At 35.8% G+C, this 20,794-nt stretch overlaps 1 protein-coding gene and 1 non-coding gene across 2 annotated transcripts in view; one reads left to right on the top strand and one right to left on the bottom strand.

Moving 5' to 3' along the window:
- Positions 1–20,794, bottom strand: part of LOC150107137 (small ribosomal subunit protein mS39-like) — an 82,716-nt gene that overhangs the window by 52,606 nt on the left and 9,316 nt on the right. Inside the window, exon 2 of the mRNA XM_090391633.1 lies at positions 7,065–7,126. Coding sequence (XP_090247759.1) covers positions 7,065–7,126 — 62 coding nt within the window. The remainder of the gene's footprint in view (positions 1–7,064; positions 7,127–20,794) is intronic.
- On the top strand, positions 9,983–10,085 carry LOC150107138 (U6 spliceosomal RNA). The gene has a single exon (XR_016548290.1). It is a non-coding gene; the product is annotated as a U6 spliceosomal RNA (small nuclear RNA).

Below are 20,794 nucleotides of genomic sequence, written 5' to 3' on the forward strand. Positions count from 1 at the left end.
AATTCAAAAGCAATTCTAAGCTGTGCAATTGAAAAGATTAGGAGCAGGGTTAGTGGTGGAATAATAATGTACAAGAAACAGTGACGGCTAAGAGGAAGGTAAAACTTAAGTGGGACGAGCCAAGAGTGGAAGAGGACAGAGAGAAAAAGCGAGAAGCCAAGAGAGTTGTTGCACAGCATGGCATATCAAGACCTTTATGATCAATTAGAAACAAAGGAAGGGCAGAGAAAGATTTATCAATTGGCAAAATGTAGAAATAAGGCATCAAAGGACATAGTACATGTGAGGCAGATCAAAGACTCTGGAGGAAGGGTATTAAGGAGGGATATGGATATAAGAAACAGATGGAGAATATACTTTGAAGGGCTTTTGGATGAAGAAAATGCAAGGACTCACAGAGAAGATGGGGAGCCTTATGAGGGGATGGTGCAGAACATTAGTAAAGTGGAAGTGAAGGAGGCCATAAAGAGGATGAAGAATGGAAAATTGGTGGGCCCCAACAGGATCCCAGTGGAGGCATGGAAGGCACTGGAGGAAGAGAGAATTGACCTGTTAATAAAAATTTCTCAACAGGAATATATACCCAAGGAATGGAGGGAAAGTACTCTTGTCCCCATCTACAAGAGTAAAGGGATGCACAAGACTGTAAGAATTACAGAGGAATAAAGTTGATGTCTCACACAATGAAAATCCTAGAGAGGGTTCTTGATGGAAGACAGAGGAAGGAGGTGGAGATTGCAAAGGAGCAATTCGGCTTCATGCCTGGTCGATCGACGACAGATGCTATCTTTGGGTTATGGCAGATGATGGAAAAGTTTTGAGAGAAGCAACGGGAGCTACACCTGGTATTTATTGATCTGGAGAAAGAGTATGATAGAGAGCCAAGGCAAGACGTCTGGAGGTGTCTGAGGGAGAAGAAGGTACGAGGAAATATGTCAGGCTGGTGCAGGAGAAGTACAGAAATGTAATGACAAGAGTTCGGACCTGTCTGGGAGAGACAGAAAGTTTTCCAGTGACGGTTGGCTTGCATCAAGGGTCAGCATTAAGTTCATTCCTGTTTAATATTGTGATGGAGGTGGTGAGAGAAGATGCACCTTGGACTATGTTGTATGCAGATGACATTGTGCTGTGTGCAGAATCAAGAGAAGAAGTGGCAGCTAAACTGGAAAGTTGGAAGAAAGTACTGAAAGAGAGAGGTATGAGACTGAGCAGAAGTAAGACAAAGTATATGTGTTGTAAAGTGGATGGCAGCCAGGAGACAGATCTGGAGCTGGAAGGAAATGTCATCGGGAAGGTGAGGGGCTTTAGATACTTAGGTTCAACAATGAAAGAGGATGGTGAGGCTGAGAAGGAAGTGGAATGCAGGATACAAGCAGGATGAAGGAACTGGAGAGAAAAGGCTGGATTGCTATGCAATAAGAGAGTGCCGATCAATCTAAAAGGCAAAATCTTTCAGGATAGTAGTGAGACCAGCTATGACATATGCTATGGAAACTGTGGCCCTGAGGGAAAATAACATCAGCAGGATGGAGGTAGCGGAGATGAGAATGCTTAGGTAGGTGTGCGATGTGAACAGAAAGGATCATCTGAGAAATAACTATGTAAGGGGAACGGCGAAAGCTATGAACTTAGGGGCAAAGATACAGGAGGCAAGATTGAGATGGTTTGGTCATGTGATGAGGAGGGAGGAAGAGTGTGTGGGAAGACAGGTCATGCAGATGGATGCAAAGGGAAGGAGGAAGCGTGGGCAGCCAAAGAAGAGATGGAGGGAGATGGTGGAAGAGGACTTGAGGATGAAGAACTTGGATGTGGTTACAGCCCAAGACAGGAGGTTATGGAAGACTCACTACAAACAGTGACCCTACATAAGTGGAAAAAGCTGCAGAAGAAGATTGAAAAGAAGAACATGTAAGTTTTAAAGGAAATAAAAGTTGTGAAGCTCTCAGACGTGACCTGTAGACTAAAATACACAAATATGATTGAAGAAAAAATGAAAGAGTTTGAGAACAGGAACCAAACATTGGAGATTCAGTGGCAAGCCCTGAAGAAAACACTGATTAATTCAGTCAGAGAGGCATGTGGTGAGGTTGTCTGCAAGGACTAAAAAATCAGAACTCCATGGTGGACACAGGACATTAAAGAGGCAGTGAAGGAAAAGAAGAAATCATATCAAAAGTTCTTGGGAAATAAGTCGGCTTGCACTCTTAGAGAATACACAGACAAAATGTAAGAAAGCTAAACACTGTGTAAAACTAGCTAAACAAAAGTCGTGGGAGGACTTTGGTAAGAACATAGAAAATAAATACCAAGAAGGTGGTAAGATATTCTGAAGGTTGTTAAAGAAGCTCAGAAATGGAGTAAAGAATGCTGTAAAAGGAATTAGAGATGATAAAGGTGATATGAAAACATGAGAAAAAGATATCCTTGAAGTATGGAGTAATTACTTTTAAAAACAAGTAGTGATGACAGCACAGTGGTAAAAAACACTGAGCAGGCATGCAGTCAGGAATACATATCCATAATTGAAGTCAAAAAAGCCATCAAAAGCCTGAAATGTGGAAAGGCGGCAGGAGAAGATGATATTTGACCAGAAATGCTCAAGTATGGAGGTATAAAAGTCTTACAGTGGCTGCACTGCATAGTTTAGAAAGCCTGGACAGAGGAACAAATTCCAGATGATTGGAGTGGAGCTCTCGTAGTACCCATATATAAAAAGGAAAATAAAACTGAATGTGAGAAATATAGAGGTATTTCTCTACTGAGTATTCCTGGTAAGATATATGCAAGTATACTTGAGAAACGGTTGAGAGGGATTGTGGAAGAGAAGCTTGGTCAAGAACAAGCTGGATTCGGGCCAAATAGACTGTCAGGATCAGATTTTCACTTGACAACAGATAGTTGAAAAATCATGGGAATATAACAACAAAGATCTGTATTTAAGTTTTGTAGATCTGGAAAAGGCATATGACAAGGTGCCAAGAAAGAAGCGATTCGGAATGCTACAGTTATATAGTGTCAATGGAGCATTATATCAAGCAATACTTAGTCTTTATTTGAGTTGCAAAATAGCAGTTAGAATTGAAGGAAGTACAGGAAGTGGTTTAATGTTAAATCTGGTGTCAGACAAGAATGTACATTAACCCCTCTGTTATTTATTATCTATATGGATCACATTACGAAGGAAAGTGGTATTAAACCTAATATCAAAATTGGAGATGTTAATGTTAGCTCTTTGCTTTATGCAGATGATGTTATATTTCTAAATAAATCCACTACAAGTCTGCAAGATTCCCTGACTAAATTGAATAACTGTTATAATAGATATGGTATGATGGTGAGCATCAAAAAGACAAAGACACTGAAAATAGGCAAAAACACTGAAAATGTCAACTGCATTGCGAATGGCGAGCCTATAGAATAAGTAAAACATTTCAGCTACTTAGGCACGATTTTTAGTGAAGATGGTAAATTAAATATGGAAATAGACAACAGAATCAACAAAGCTGGTATGGTAGGAAGTCAACTGAATAAATTAGCCAAAACACTAAATTAGCCGTACATGACAGTATTCAAACCAATTCAACTTATGGATCTGAAAACTCGGTCAGAAGTAAAATACCTGACCAAAGACTAGAGACCGCAGATATGAGAGTGCTGAGAAAGATTAGGGGCATGAACAGATGGCATCAATGGCAATATCATATTAAAACAAGGATATTAGGAAAGAACTTGACATTTTCAGCATCCAGGAATACATTAGTAGAGCTAATCTCAGGTGGTATGGTCACTTAAACAGAATGGGAGAGGAAAGATTAGCAAAACAAGTGTTCTCTGCCAGGTTGGCAGGAAAAAGACCCAGAGAAAGACCAAGATATATGTGGATTTATACAGTAAAAAGTGCCTTAGAAGATAGAAATATAAGATCTGATAATGTTGGAGTCTTGACAGGTGACAGATTGAATTGGAGGCAAATTGTAGATAGGAAGTTAGTAATGATGTAATTTTTCATGTAGTACTATCATATCCTGTACATCCCTTGAGGGTATATCAGGAATTTGAATGATGATGACGATGATGACTGACCTTTTTCTAGGATTAGTAGGAACATCTATGTACAAAACTCTCGAACAGTCTTTTGTAATACCACATGTGAAAAGCAGTTATTCTCTTCTTATCAGTCTTATTTAAGTTGCAACAAATTTCGCATCCATAAGCTGTTAATGGGAAAAAAAAAAAAGCTGCATCCAGAATCCTCAGCTTGATTCTCGGAATTATGGCACTATCATTCCACTAAACCTGAGCCTCTAAGACTATTATCCTGGCAACTCCAAATCATCATTGAATAGCAGTTTTTCATATTGATGATAGATCACCAGATGCAACAGACATCCCCCCCACACACACACATACACACACAATTCCACAATATTTATAAACTCTATTAGAGTATGAAATTCTGTGCCAGAGAAGCAAGGTGTACAGGACGCATATCCTTTCATGGTGGATTGCCAAGTAATAGAGACCAAAGCACCGAGAATAAAATTTAATTAACATGAATGATTTCTAATAACCATACCAACATGGTTTACTTTTTATCCAATAATTAAATTGTATATCACAAAATATTATATACATATTTGTATTAAAAATGCACCAAGCCATTTTTCACAGATCATTTCACAGGTCAGAAGAGAATTAGATTACAGCTTATGGTTGCAATGAACTATTATAATTTATCTGGCTAATCATTTATTATCGGTTTAATTTACAACCATTTACAGTACAGTGTATATTTGTGCCCACAAACATCTGGCAAGAGGAAAAGTTAATTTGAGAATACAAAATACAGTAGTATGAAGAAACTAACCATACCCATAAGTCTACATTACAATGACTCAAGAACATTTGAAAAAAATAATACCAGTCTAAGAATTTGGAAAGTGATGATCCAAATTTTGAACAGAGCTCTAAGATCTTAATCACAGAAACGAATCTTGTCATGCTACAGGGAAATTTATAGAATTCAGAAAATCTAAGTCGATTTAAAAAAAAATAATAATAAATAAGTTTTTTGCCTTTGCATTATTAAATAAATATGTATTATTTCATTATTCAAGTGTATATTTCAGTTCAGTAGCCATTTTGGTGTGGTATTTTAAAGAATTGAGAATATTTTAAAGAATAAAGAATTTACCATAGCTCATTTTCAAGAATTGAGATAAATCTCAATTCTTGAAAATGAGCTATGGTAAATTAGTTTGGTTTACTACAGCATATTTAACAATGGGTTTCCAAGGAATCAATAAAATTGTAAGAGAGTGGGGGATCTCTAGTGTCGTCAAATTTGTTGACCTTGATTTTTTCCACACTAAGGCATGCTTGTTTTCACATGTTCTTCTCTAATAGGATTTCCTTCAATAATCACAATCTCAAATGCCAAGGTTGAGTTTAATTCTTCTGCTCTTACCAATCTCATTAACACTCTCAAGGATTTGTTCCAGCTCTTCCCTATCATTACATAGGAATCAACATATCTCAGACTGCCATCTATCCCAATGCATATCTTCAATTCCAGCCAGTGGCACATGCATGATGTCGAGGTGAGGAGAAAGTATGCATCCTTGCCTATCTGAATCCAATCAGTTAATAATACACCTGTTTTCACTATGGCTTCCTGAATGCTTTATAAGTTACCTATCAACCATATGTGCTGAGAAAGCACATTCAAATACCTCCCACAATTTCACATGCCAAACAGACTCAAAAGCTGTTGAGTAGTCTATAAACATATCAAAGGAAGTCTGAACTTTCTATATTCCTTGATGATCTGCAAAGGAACTAATCTCTGGTATCCATCCCCATCCTGGCAAAAGTGGTATGAGTTCTCATCACTTGCCTTTGAACTCATATCGCGAGTTGCCCCAGTCCTGAAAGATACTTCAGGTGCAAACTTTGTTTGCTTACACTTGGATAATGGATTAAAACAAAGTATATAATTTCTTGGTATCTTTAATTTAAAATACCAAGTGAAAAACTTTCAACAATTGTCCTTCCTCTCATGGTCATATTACTATTTAAAAAATCCTTACAATCAATCTTTGAAAGAGTCTTATCCCTCCATCTCCTCTGCCCTTCATTAACTCTACTGGGATTCCATCTGTTCCAGGGATCTTATGTCATTAAGCTCCTGAAATGTTCTTCCAACTTCAAGCCTAGGTAGAAGTAGCCCAGATGTAGAGTTTCTTCCAAATTTTCTTGATCTCTCTCTCTTTCTCTGTACAGTTTCTCACCATCCCCTCCCATAGTGTTGTCCTGTTCATATCATTGATAACATTTGATTTAAACATAAACATGAACTTAAACTCAAATTAGCCCAACCAGCCTCTTGTAACTATGCCTCCTCATCTGTGATGACTCTATATCTTCAAATTTCTTAGTATAATATTTGTCCTAGTCTTCCTTGATCAATTTCCTAACTTCTATATATAATCTCATATTTCTTAAAATTATGTTCCTAAGATTATCATTGTCCCCAGAAGTGGAAAGTGGTTTCTCTGCTTTCTCTTGATCAAATTCCATACTGACTCTGTGATCCATGATTACTATAATCTTCTCATTGAGCTGAGACATTTCTTCACTGCAACTTTAACTACTATCACTTCGAAACTAATGCAAGACAAGAAATCAATAAAATCGAGACAGGCAATTCATTAAATGCATTAATGTCATTTAGAATTATACATTTATATAGAAAGAAAGTTCAGTATGATATGTACAGTTCAGAGAACAAAGATTAAATAAACCTCTTTTAGTTTCAATGTAATTTTATTCAGTTTCATTCCTTCCACCCAAGTGTTATATTTATTTCTAGATCTGACCAATTGGCTGCAAATTATTCTAATGTTATTATATGGATATCTTCATGGAGTCAGAAATACAATTACTAAAAACATTTTGCTTAGCATTATTTAAGTACATAAATTTAAATTTTTAAAAAAAGTAAATTATTTTGGTTGTTCAAAAATGATGAAACTATATGCCACTTACTTTAGCTTGTTTCTTACCTTCAAAAGAAGAAACATCTTGGCAAACATTAGTACAATAAGTAGGACTTCGTATGAAAGAACTATTTTAAAAAATAAAGACAGCTATATATATAGATATATATTTGATTTAAAGAAGCAATTAAAATAAATTCAGTAAGAAGATTCTAAAAACTACTTCTAATATCAACCTCCCGTATTTAACATACAAAAAGAAATAAAAAGTAAATAATTAAATAAAATAAAAAAGTGCACTTCATATTGCAAGTACATAACATTAGTCTCTGAATGAATCCTTAAGTTCAATGATGGCCACTCATGATGTATTTAAGAACAATCCTTATGTGACCACAGCTGTCATTCCATATACTAATTCAGTTTTCACAAAATTGGCAAGAATGTTAAAAGCTCATAACATCAGAGTGGTTTTAGTGGTTTTTAAACCAGCTACCATGATCAGACAAATCTTAAGATCACCCAAAGATGAGGTACCTTTCTTCAAATGTCCTGGAGTATATGAAATTCCATGCACGTGTGGCCTTTCTAACATTGGTCAGACTTCTAGAAGTTTTGAAATAAGACAGAAGGAACATGTGGGGGACGTCAATCATAATAGAATCATCATATCTGGTTTAGTTCATCATTTCTCAACATCAAATCACATTATAGATTGGAAAAACAGTTCTATGCCTTACATCGAGAATGACTACAGACACAGAACTTTAAAAGAAGCAGCTATGGTACTACGCACATGCAATAATTTAAATAGAAATCAAGGTATTATTCTTAAAGACATATGGAAAAATCTCATCATCTCTCTCTCAGTTCAACAGAACTACAATATGCAAAAAACTACACAACACAACACGTGGTCATGTACCGGATTCTGACTGAAGCATTCGAACACATGCACGCCATCAAACACGAATGATCAAATGTAACGGCCTAAAAGTTACTAAAGTGTATGTTTTACATGTAACTTAATGCATTTGTTTTCACACCAGTTCAGCCTTGAAAATGCTAGACAATGGCTAGTGAAACTTGTTGGCTTTTTGTATATTTTATCATTTATCTTCTGGTCTTTTAACAATAAAAGTTCTTTATTTTAACAATCCTTATATTCAAGATAAAATGAAATCGTGCATCATATAAGCTACTTATCAATCCAAAAAGGCAGAAATTACTTACTGAGAAGCACATCAGATGTAAAGCACCAGATTATCTGGATCATTCAATTTCTAATTATGGTTGTAAGATGTTTAATTTTCAGTGGATGAAGAAGCACCCACTGATAAAAATTCAAGCATGACAAACACTGGTACTAAGAGCAATAATGAAGTTTCAAATCACAACCACTACATCTGCAACTGTAGCTACAATCATGGTTTCCACAGCATGTCTGACTACTTCTGCAAAACAACAATTCCAACAACAGAAAAATAAGTCACATATTCAAAAGAAATTTTGTAAAATAACAATACAGGTTGTTGTTGAGTCCATTAAACAAGTGCACCATTTCCAGTACTGTTCTTTCCAGAGCCTTTCTGGATTAACTATTTTGCTGGACCAACAGAAGTTACTTAATACTAATTCTTCAGTACACCTTTGACCAACCAATTTTATCTCCTACATGCCTCTAAAGCATCATGGACAGATAGAAACTTAAAATATTAAATGCAAATTGAGTGATAAAATGAAACACATTAGTATAATTGAAGCAGTACAAGTTTGTTAGTATATGAAACAGGATTATTAATTACGAGGTATTAAATACAAAATTGTGAATTAAAGGATTTAATACTATATACCAGTGGTGGTGAACCTTTTTATGTGCGCATGCCAAAAGTTTACAAATCGAGTTGCTGACGTGCCAGTGTGCGCCAAAAATTTGCAAATCAAGTTGCTGACGTGCCTGGCAGTTTTTAATAGAGGCAAAATTAATAGAAAATTAATTAATGTATTTATAATATATATATATATATATATATTTATTTATTCATCGAATTCGCATAACTCGGGTATCATTTTACATACAAACAAACAAAATATTAGTTAATTGGGACGAAAGGTTTACAAAAACACCTATATTTTTAGAAATATAATCATAATTGTAGTTTTTTGTACATAAAAAAAAGAAAGTTATTTCGATGTGAATGGTTTCATAAAATCTAATAGACTCGTCTGACAGCATAAAGTCTTTTTCTTGTCACACAAAATTTCTTCATAGCAAGCTAATGATTTTTTATTCCTTACCTTGGTTCACTACAATTCGTTCCTCATTAGAATCTATCTCCTCCAAAATCTGTAAACCTTTCTTTTATGATTGTTCTTACTGTGGATTCCTGTAGATCAATCTTCTTTGCTAACTCACAAATTTTTATTCTAGCTTCAAAATCCTTAATAATGTTGAGTTTTGTTTCCAAAGCCAATGTTTTTCTTTTCTTGCTAGCTGTAGAAGAATTGGACTTGCTTCTTTTGAATGACATTATTATTTTTTATGTGATAAAATTTTTCATCAAGAACATAACATTAAACAATCGCAAGGTTTGTAAACTATAAAAATCATGTATGAATAGAGACTGCACGAAACATGTCAGTGCTTGTTCACAGCATGTGCGACACTGCCGAATGAGACTGGTGCCGGAAAGATACAACTAGTGATGAGACGAAGCGGGACGGGAATACATACATATAAGAAACCGCATAACTACGGATTCGCGTAAGTCAGTATTTATATATAAATTTATAATATTATTCAGTGTAAAATTGATTATTGTATAATTAAATTGATTTTAATGATATTGGTTTGAAAAAGAAAAACGGTAGTGAGAAAAATATTTATGCATTTTAACTCACCATAGATGTCAGCTGAGCAGGGGAAGCAGCAGAAGGATGTCAACTTGTCGGCAAAACGCTTACCGTATTTACTTGAATATAACTTGCTTCGGCAGTACATATACTAAAATTGGAACGATACAGAGAAGATTAGCATGGCCCCTGAGCAAGTATGACAGGCAAAATCGTGAAGCGTTCCACATTTTTTTTTTCATGAGGCCAGGGACTTGGGAGTGTTGGTGGATAGGGAGATGAAGTTTAGGGGGCACATTGCGAAAGTAGCTAAATCAGCTCATCAACTCACTTGGTTGTTGAAAAATACCTTAATGAGCAGAGACAATCAAGTTATTGTACCTCTGTACCGAGCCTTGATAAGACCTCATCTTGACTACTGTGCCCAGATTTGGTCACCTTGGTTCCTTCTTGATGGGGAGGAAGTGGAGAGGATCCAGAGGCGAGTGATTAAGATGATAGCAGGTTTATGGAATGAACCATATGAGAACAGGTTGAAGATTTGTGGGTTGCAGAAACTCGTTGATAGGCGGAAAAGGGGAGATATGATTGAGACATTCAAATTGCTAAAAGGATTCTATAAGATTAATTCAGAGGATATTTTTGAGATCAGGACTGGTGGTGAGAGAACTAGGGGACACCTATGGAAGCTGGGCGAGAGTGTGGTTAGCAGTGGTGTTAGAGCTGGGTTCTTTACTTTTAGAGTGGTAGATGAGTGGAATAAGCTGCCAGAGTCTGTTGTGGGTGCTATGACAGTGAGCGAGTTCAAGGCAAGGAATGATAGATACTGTGAGAATGTCATATAGTTGTGTGAACATGATGTTAAGGGCCTCCCTCGATGAGTCTAAGGACTCCCTGGAGTAGCCCGAAAATAATAATAATAATAACAATAACTCGTACCAATGATTTTACTTTACGAAAAAATACATTAAAAAATTTTGCATATACCTCGCACACGAAAAATGTTTAAACATGTTCACGTTGAGGCGATAGTAACTCGCTCCTCGCGATAACAACACACCCTCTTCAACAGCCATTATACTGCAGATGCAAGAAAAACAAGTAGTTTTATTGTGTCCCTGAATAAGGTACAGATGTTTATGCAGTCTGTAATCTCAACAAATAGTGCAATTAGAGACAACTGGAATAAAAATGACGCTAACTAATGAATCACATGTCTCCTCTCACAAAAACTATGCTATATAAACTCCAGCTAAACCATATGTTGCATCAGAAACAGAGTATCTAACTAAAAACTATTGTCCAATTTTTAAATTATATGAAATAAGTGTTTGTTTGATTGCATTTGAAATTCTTGATGTCATTATGACAGATCACAAAGGCTAACTTCAAATAAAATTCTACCACGAATTGAAACATGCCATGTAATGCTTATGTGAGTTCTCCCCAGCTCAAACGCAAACAAGCAGAAATAAAAATCAACCAAGGGTTGAAACTTTGTGCGAGTTGAGCCCGCTGGTAATGAGAAGTTACTCTGAACAATAAACAACACCCCCGTCGTGAATGTGTTAAAACTAAGAAATATATAGCGAATGTTTCATGACAGTTGCAGATGTTATGGGATTTGGTTGAAGAGAATTAGCATTTCAATTCAAAAATTGTCGGTTTGCTTTTATCTTTGAGTCATGAAATCTTTTGTTAATACCGCACCAATCATATGCACGTCTTTATTGCTGCTCTATCTATACTGGCCTACGATTGCTGTCTGTTTCGCAGTATGCTTTCACTTCTCATTAGTCATTAGTAAAGGATTGTTCTTTATGTATCTCAAGTCTTGTAAATGAATGTTAATTTTTCCTTGGAATAATGGGAAGGAAGATTTCACTGTTTGGGTTTCTGAAAATTTCTGCATATATCTCGTGCTACAAATTCTTAGTTTTAATTATGGGGAAAAAAAGTGAGAATTATGTTCGAATAAATATGGTATTATCACATACACACATCCAATATCTATATATGCAAAGTATGTAATTTAATAAATAAAAATGTATGAATCTCTCAATTTTAAACACTAGTTCCAACAATAATTAATATTTTGAATTTAAAAACACATCACTTTAACGCAGCAATTAGCATTTATTGAAAAAGTTAAACTTAGTTTCTTTTACTACAACTGAGTTTTTGAAAGTTTTAGTTATGGTAGCGAGAATTTTGTTGCTGTTTTCTGTCCGTTAGCTTATTAATTCTGGGATGAATTGCAGTGATAGCCAAACGGAGACAGTCAGAAAGTTGCAAGTGGTTCGTCTGTTTCATTATAAGCACAGTCATAGCAAAAAATGTAGTTTCACAAAGATATGTGGTGGAAAAACAAAGAAGGAATCTCATTGATATTTCATATAAATTTGGATATTCATTTTTCATTCTTATCCAGAATTTCGAATTACTCATGGAATTTAAAGTACTTTCTAGTCCTTTTTCCAATGATAATTCAAAAGTTGAAGGATTTCTTCATGGGAAAGGGCTGTCTCTTTGTGTTCAACAAAGGGGTTCACATATTTTGCCTCCGGGAATCCTCATGTTCGGGATAAACCTTTTCAAACGACAACAACATCTTCAAGTGGCTGCAACAATGTCTGAATGAATTGTGTGCAAAGAAATCATTTTCTTCTATAATAGAATCTGAGTACAACTGAAAATTTCATTACTTCTTTCTGCAATCATATTAATCCAGAGTTGTGTTTCTTTTTTGGATGATTCGACCTTGTTCCAAGCATTAAATTTTGTTGTATCTGGACCTTGAAGTTTTAATTCAACTCGTTTATGTAAGAAAATATATCGCTGAGATGTGACAGCCTGGCTACCCATTTCTTATCCTGGAAATAATGGGACATGTCACCTTTCTTATTATTATTACCCCAAGACCACATGGAGTCAAAGACTCATCTGGAAGTCCTTTTATCACACACACAGTTCATCATACTGTATCTTAAACATATTCAAACTCCTTGCAGACACCACACTCTTGGGCAAGACATTCCAATCATTTAGAACTCTGCATGAAAAAAACCTGCTTCTCACTCCCCTACTCACACCCTCTTTATACAGGTTCCAGGGATGACCTCTGGTTCCCCCCCCAATCTCCCACTATTTTCTGTAGAACTTCTCCAGCATTGATCCTATAACAACCCCTTACTAATTTGTATGTCTCTATCATATCTCCTCCCCCCCCCCTTCTTCCTCCTGTCCACCAGACTCTGCAAATTACATCTTCTCAATCTTTCCTCATACTCGACATTCCAGAGTTAGAAACTACCATAGTCAGTTGCCTCTGGAACCTTTCCAACATCTCTTCGTCCTTCTGAAAACCAGGTGACCAAATCTGAGCACAATAGTCCATGTGTGACGTAATCAAAGCCTTATACAATGCAACAAGTATCTCCCTACTCCTACATGTCAGTGTCCTCCGTATCATTCCCAGAAGCCTTTGTGTTGTCTTCACAATTTTGGCTATGTGTCTCCTAAATTTTAAATCCTTATCCACTATCATCCCCAGATCTCTTATTTCCTCCACCTCCAACAATATATCCTCACCAAGCATAAATTCTGCATCCCATCTTTGTTTTCCAAATTTTAAAACCTTACATTTTGCAATATTGAACTCACATCCCCATTTCCGTGCCCAATTATACTTATTAATTAGAAATAGCTCAGCATCCTTTCGGAGTTCATATAACCTCTCATGAACTTCACCGTAGGAGAGCCAATGAACTTCTGAATATTGGAAGATTTCGATGTCTGAAAATTCCCGATTACTCGTGAATACTTCCATGTTTAAAAATATGCTGCTTCGTCACTGACAACATTTCCTACATAGAAGTTAATTAGGTGTTCTGGGTCTGAGCTTTTTGTTACATTCACGAATATTATATTCTCCTCAGATATATTTCAACTAAAAAATATTTATTCATGAAATATGACAAATTTTAGAAGAACCTCTCGCGGCCCGTTATGATTGATGCCAGGGCCCGTGGGTTTAGAAACCCGGATCTACAATGAGCAACTGAAGGCAAGACATTCCAATCATTCCAAATAATCCAAACAACATTCATTCCAACCAATCCAAACAAAGAAAAACTGTATTTGTTCATAGCCCACTGCAAGATGCCTGGCAGATATGACAGATACGGCCGCCATGTTACTCTTAATCAGGGGCAGCTTGTGCATAGGCACTGCGGAACTGCAGCACTCCGTTTTTTTTCTCGATATATATATATATATATATATATTTATTAATTTATCTATATTTGCTTGTAATATTTAATTTTATCATCAACAATCCTATACAATTCTCTTATTTTGTATAAAAAATAATAAAAATCCATCTTGTAGCACTTAGGAGGGCAAAGGACACTAGCAGCACTGTGTTTACCAGTGTCATTGCTAAGTGCGCAAGCATATGCACATCATAGCAATGTGGCATTGTCCATCGTGCAGTTCCACTGTTGTTTATATGCAGTTTGCACCAGTAGTAGAGTGTTCGTAGTGCTTATCATGTTTACTCCGTCTCTTTAAATATTTGGACATTACAATTAAAGACATAACATCTGTTATAGTTTTTATTTTAGAACATTATTGGGGTTACGATAATGAATTTTATTTTTAAGTAATTTTGAATTATACCAAACTATATAATTTTATCAATAATAAACAATAGTTTTTCATGTTTAATTTTTTTTTCAATTTTTACCATAATTTTGATATTTTATCCAAACACACATACACTGTACTTACAACGATTTCAAGACAAGAGCCACCACTGCTCTTAATATCATATGTTTAGAAGACACTTGTTTTGACAAAGTTGTAGCTGGTGACTATATGCTAAAAATATTAAGCATAATAATATTGAGTTAATTAATAAGCTTTTAAATAATGAAAAGTTTTGGCGACTAAACACAGTTCTTTTCTATCAGCTGAGTCATGTTATTATTCCCTCGGTCATTGGCTAGAGGTTCTTTATATCAGCTGTAGTTTTCAGCTGCTGGGCCTTGTTCCTACAGTAGGCTTTGTGTTTATTGGTTAGTTTCTTTCTATGCATTGTAATAATTAAAAAAAAAAGGTTGAATAATTTACATGCGTATAAAAGGATATCACCTATAAATCGTTGAAGTGCCACCTCTGGCATGCATGCAAGCCATAGGTTTGTCATCTATGCTATATACAATAGCAAAGGTAAAAATGACAGGTTTATCAGTATAGTCCAGTAACACTCCCAAAGTGGTAAAACGTACAATTTTATTGGGATTGTAGAGTTAATAACAAAGGTTTGGAATTTGAGGGCTGCTTGGATTACTATCTATTTCTTAGCTAACTGATTAATCATGGATCTCAGATACTGCGGGGGGGGGGGATCTAAGTGAAATTGTTTAATATGCTTTTTTTCTCTGTAATTTTGCATATATCAATTGAAACTCATTAGTTCTTATTCCATCACAAAAGTGTATTGTTCTAGCTGTTTGATTAATTCAACCATTAATAAATTATCTTGTAAGTAGTAATTTTCATCTATAGCCATTTCATTTTTATCACTATAATCTTCATAACTATCACTGTTTTTATCAGGAATAAGAACAATATGATTTTGGAGTCAACAGAGTGATGAATAACAGGTGTTTCTTTGTCAATATTCATTCCACTCGACCAGATTTTCTTCATCAAGCATACATGTTATCCTTAGCAGCAGGTCCCATAACTATTTTTTGAATGTTCAAACTCCTGAACAACTTCTTTTTCTTTTTTTTGGCCAACCAGTCTGGCAAAGTTAAAGACAAAATAAAACAGAATTGGTGAGAAGAGGAATTTTTCCTCTTCTCGATTAAGAGGATGAGGGTCTTGCTTCAATTATCTACTTATTTTATAACATGGTAACAGCCACTTTAAACTAGGGAGATGCATGCACAGCGAGTTTTCAAGATTTGACAAAGGAACATGACAAACTATTGTTGGACCAGCCCCCCCCCCCCTCCTACACCACACACACACATCCCAATAGTTTTAATCTGAACAAACATGTAATTGCATGTATAGAAGGATTCTAATGTAACATGTGCACTACTGTTTCTTTGGTTCAAATCCATCACTGTTTGTTCTCCACTTACATGTCTTATGGTATGCAAAAGGAAACATTTGTACCCTTTCTTTTAGTGTTGCATTGTAGTTTCATTCATAGGTCATTCCTACCAATGAAATTACAATTCATTCCCCCTTTAGTGGAAACACATATTTCCACTAAAAAAACACTTCATAAACATAATCAAAGACATTACATTAGAAAAAGATGATTTATTAGTCAGTTTTGATGTCTCTGCCCTCTTTACGAATGTCCCAATCAATGACACAATCTTTCTTTTACAGAACAAATTCCCTCCAGATATCATGCCGCTCTTTGCACATGTATTATATTCTGGTTATTTTTTATGGCAAAATGCTTTCTACCTACAAAAAGAAGGCACAGCCATGGGCTCGCCATTATCCCCCCCCTCTCCCCCCAATTGCTAACTTTTATATGGAACATTTTGAGCAACATGCTCTAGATTCCTCTCCTTTAAAACCCAAAGTCTGGCTTAGAAACTTGATGTTTTCGCGATCTGGCCGCATGGCTGCCAGACACAAGACACTTTTCCTTAGCCACCTAAACAAACAACACAAACGCATACAGTTAATAATTGAGATTGAAAAACAGAACACACTTCCATTTCTAGATACGCTTCTCACATGTCTTCCTTCTGGCAGTCTTTCCTTCACTGTTTACCGGAAATCGACACACACTGGCCAATATATACACATAAACTAGGTGTCATTAATACTCTAAAAAACAAGGCTCTGAAGATCTGCTCCAATGAACAAGCACTGAAAGACGAATTTAAAGTTATCAGCAATACTTTTCTAAAAAATGGTTACAGCCAAAACACCATTAATAAAATTCTCTACAAGACCTCAATAAAAAACAAAGATAAACCAGACTACAATAAAACTATAACCATTCTTTACATTAAAGGGACATCAGATAAAATAAACAGAATACTACAGAAATACAACCTCAAAGCCACCTTTAAACCTCCTGCAAAATTAAAAAGCTTACTCAACTCATCCAAAGACCCACTCCCTCTGCTTGCCCACCCTGGAGTATACTGTATTTATTGCACCTGTAATCTACCATACATAGGGGGAAAAAGGATGCACAATTCCTATCAGACAAAAGGAACATAAACAACACATCATAATAACTATTGTGAAGCAGGCCTTTCTGACCATGCCCTGAACACTTTACACAGAATTTGGTGGAAAAGCACCAGTTGTTTACATTACACCAAAACATGGTATGAATGCAAATTTAAGCAAGCCTGTGAGCTTCTTATCAACCACCGCAATCTGAACAATAATGATGGTCTAAAAATCCCAAGCATATGGAAGGTACATATTCTACCCACGGAACCTTTCTTCCTAAGAGCTAACTATAAACAGGGCTGTAGATAATCCAGACAAAAAATGTCTTATTTTTAACAACTTGTCATGTTAAAAATAGTACATCATTGTTACTGTAAGAAAACTATCAATATGAAAGAATGTTTCTCCCATGTTATCTTAAATAGAATTTAGCTTTCATGTAGTTTCTAAATATTTAATTAATTTTTAATTTTATCTGTATTTTTTTTTTCTTTCACTAGAGGTCATGTCAGTAGAATAACCGGTGATCAAATCATTGTTTCTTTAGTTTAATGTGTGAAATGTAACTCAGCTTGTCCTTGTATATACTCCAGATGATGACCTTGATATGAAGGTCGAAATGCCGGGAAATTAAAAATAGTTATTTATAACACGGTTGTAAAGTCCATAATTTCCAAAAAGGAAACAATTGTACAATAATGAAAGAGTTATGACCATACAAAGTAGAGATGCAAGAGGGAAATAGTGCCAGTGGTTTTGAGGCAATATGGTGTGAGATAGAGGTGAATGGAAAGAAATACTTGGTTGGATGTTGTTATAGACCAGGTAATGTGGATGGTAGTGATAAAGATATGCATGATTAAATTAGCCAAACAAATAAGAAAAGAGTGATCATTATGGGCGATTTTAATTATGGCAATATAGACTGGAATGATGAGATAGCAACTAGAAATAAAGAAAATGAGTTTCATGAGTTTTTGAGGGATAACTACCTCAGACAGTACGTTACAGAGGGCACGCAAGGATTGAGGGTCTTGGATTTGGTCATCTCATCAGAGGATGTAATTATAAATGAGGTGTCAAATCACCTACCAATTGGTGAGAGTGGTTGCCAGCAGTGTGAGGACCCCTGTGAGAAAAGGGTATATGTGGAACTACAAGGGGAGTGATTATGAAGAGTTCAGGAGACAGCTTGCAGGTGTAGCATGGAATGAGGAGTTAGCTGGAAAAAAGATCAATGCAGCTTGGGAGATTTTCAAAAACTATCTAGTAGATGCAATGTCTAAATGTATTCCAAGGGTGAGAAGGTTAAATAAGGTAGGTGTGAAATGGATGAATAAAGAGGTTAAGTATGTGATACAGAGAAAAATGGAATTATGGAGGCAGCATAAGAGAAGTGCAAATAACCAATTCCATGAGGATTACAAAGACCAGGCAAAGCGGGTGACTTGGTTGGTGAGGGTAGCTAAAGTGAAGTATGAACAGCAGTTAGCTAATGAAGCCAAAAAAGAATCCTAAGGAGTTCTTTCGATGTGTAGCCAGCAAAAGAAAGAATGATTATGGAAGGATGACACTGTTTGGGGAAAATGGTATAAAGACAGCTGGTATGGAAGGTGTGATGGAGATACTTAATGAGAAGTTCATAAAGGTCTTTCAATCTTGTAAATGTGACTTCATGGAGAGATTGAGAGCAGTTGATGATGGGGAGGAGAGACTGACTGTAAGTGAGCAAGAGGTGTATGGGGAGTTGAGCAAACTAGAAGTTAATAACGCTGCAGGACTTGATAATATATCACCACGTATTCTGAAGGAATGTGCCAGGGAGTTGATGCTGGCCTTGAGATGTTTTTTTTTAATACGAGTCTTGCACTGGGTCAAGTTCGTAAGGAGTGGAAGGAGGGTAAGATTGTGCCACTTCATAAAACAGGTGATAGAACTCAAGCATCGAACTATAAGCCTATCTGTGTGTCAGGTGTTCTGGTTAAGCTTGTTGGAGAAGCTTGTGAGAACTAGGATCCAGAATTAGGTTGACAACAATGGTATTATCTTTAATGGACAGCATGGATTTGCTAAAGAGAGGTCATGTTTTAGTAATCTACTTACTTATTACCAGTGCTTTTTTCTGGCAGGACGCAACAGTACCTTTTTTCTTAAGTTTTTAAAAATTTATGATTTATTGACAGCAAAATGTCACGAATTGAATTTTCAGTTTTGATTACTTATTAGTTGGTACCCTGCTTTCCTGTTTCACAGGTTGGTACGCAATCAGAAACAAGAAGTTGTGTTCACTTCCGATTGCTTCCAATATGAGCTTATCAGTTCTGTATTCACTCTGCAACAATCAGGTGTTCACATGAGTTTTGAATTAATCTAAGTTAAATCAGTGCAATCATTGTTCAAAATGAGTAAAATAATTATTACTTTATACCAATGAGTAAAAAAAGGAAGGCTGAAGAAGCAGAAATTGTTGAATCTACTTGTGATCCTGTAAAACAGAAAACTAGCACCGAAAATACACTTGGTGAAGAGGATCACAAAACCAAGACCGAAGATCCATGTGGTCAAAAGGAAGCAGATTCTGATAATGATTGGCCCGAATGTTGGACAATTTTGCAGAAAAATGACTTCTGCGAGAGAAATGAGTGGCTATATGTCAAGAATAAAATGTTAGGCTGTGAAGTGTGTGTGATGTCGGAAGTCTTGCCTTTGATAAACACACGAGAACGAAAATTTCAGTGGAGTGGGCAAATGGTAAAATCGGTCATTTTGGAGAATCTCGCAAACAACAGTTAATGTCATTAATAAAAAAAGATTTAAAATCATAAGGAGAGTGCAGTGCACAAAGCATGCCAAAAAATAAAATCTGAAGCAAAAAACGAAACATTAGAGAAAGTTTTCCTAAATACTTTGTTTCACAATAAAGACGTAACAGGAAAAGTGTTTCGAACCGCTTACAAAGTTGAGAGGAGAAATCAATCATTTAACAACTTTGAAGACAAAATAAATTTACAGGAACTTGAGACATGGGATATATTCTTCATTCAAATGCTTGCATTAACATTGTGTGCCATATCGCAAATGAAATGAGAAAAATATTAATAGACAATATAGTGAACTCCAATAACAAAATATCATTACTTACTGATGAACTGACAACTGTGAGTAACACAACAACATTGACTGTTTTTGTTCGTGTAGCTCTTCCTGAACTTTTGGCTACTGTGAGATTTGATCTAATTCTCAGATTTCCTAGATTTGATCAAATTATCAGATGCACCTGCTAGAGGAATTCTAAACTCTTTAATTAGTCATCTTGAGTGTTTAGGATTATCTGAAGATTACTTAAAGGAGTATTTATTGTCTGTAACTTGTGATGGTGCAGCCGTGTTGTTTGGTGTGCATAATGGTTACTGTTATTTTGCGGCATTGTGCTAGCTATCGATACTTAAATTGTCTGTTAGCAACACAGTGACAATGTGGCAGGAGTGAATCGCTTTAAGAGTTTCATGGACAAACTTTATGTGTGACTTATCATGCTTCACCTAAGAATGCTAGAGAACTACAGAAATGTGCAGCAACTCTAGAACTTCTTAAAATTGGCCGAATTTTAAGCATTCACTGGATTGCATCTAGCTTTCGCACTGTTTCTGCAGTGTAGCAAGACTTTGAAGTCCTCATCCATCACTTTCTGGAGGCAAAAGAAGACAGCAGAAGAA

This window comes from Typopeltis vanoorti, chromosome 4 (genome assembly GCF_054136105.1).
Source record: "Typopeltis vanoorti isolate ZY-2024b chromosome 4, IOZ_Tvanoo_1.0, whole genome shotgun sequence".
Classification (NCBI taxonomy): domain Eukaryota; kingdom Metazoa; phylum Arthropoda; class Arachnida; order Uropygi; family Thelyphonidae; genus Typopeltis; species Typopeltis vanoorti.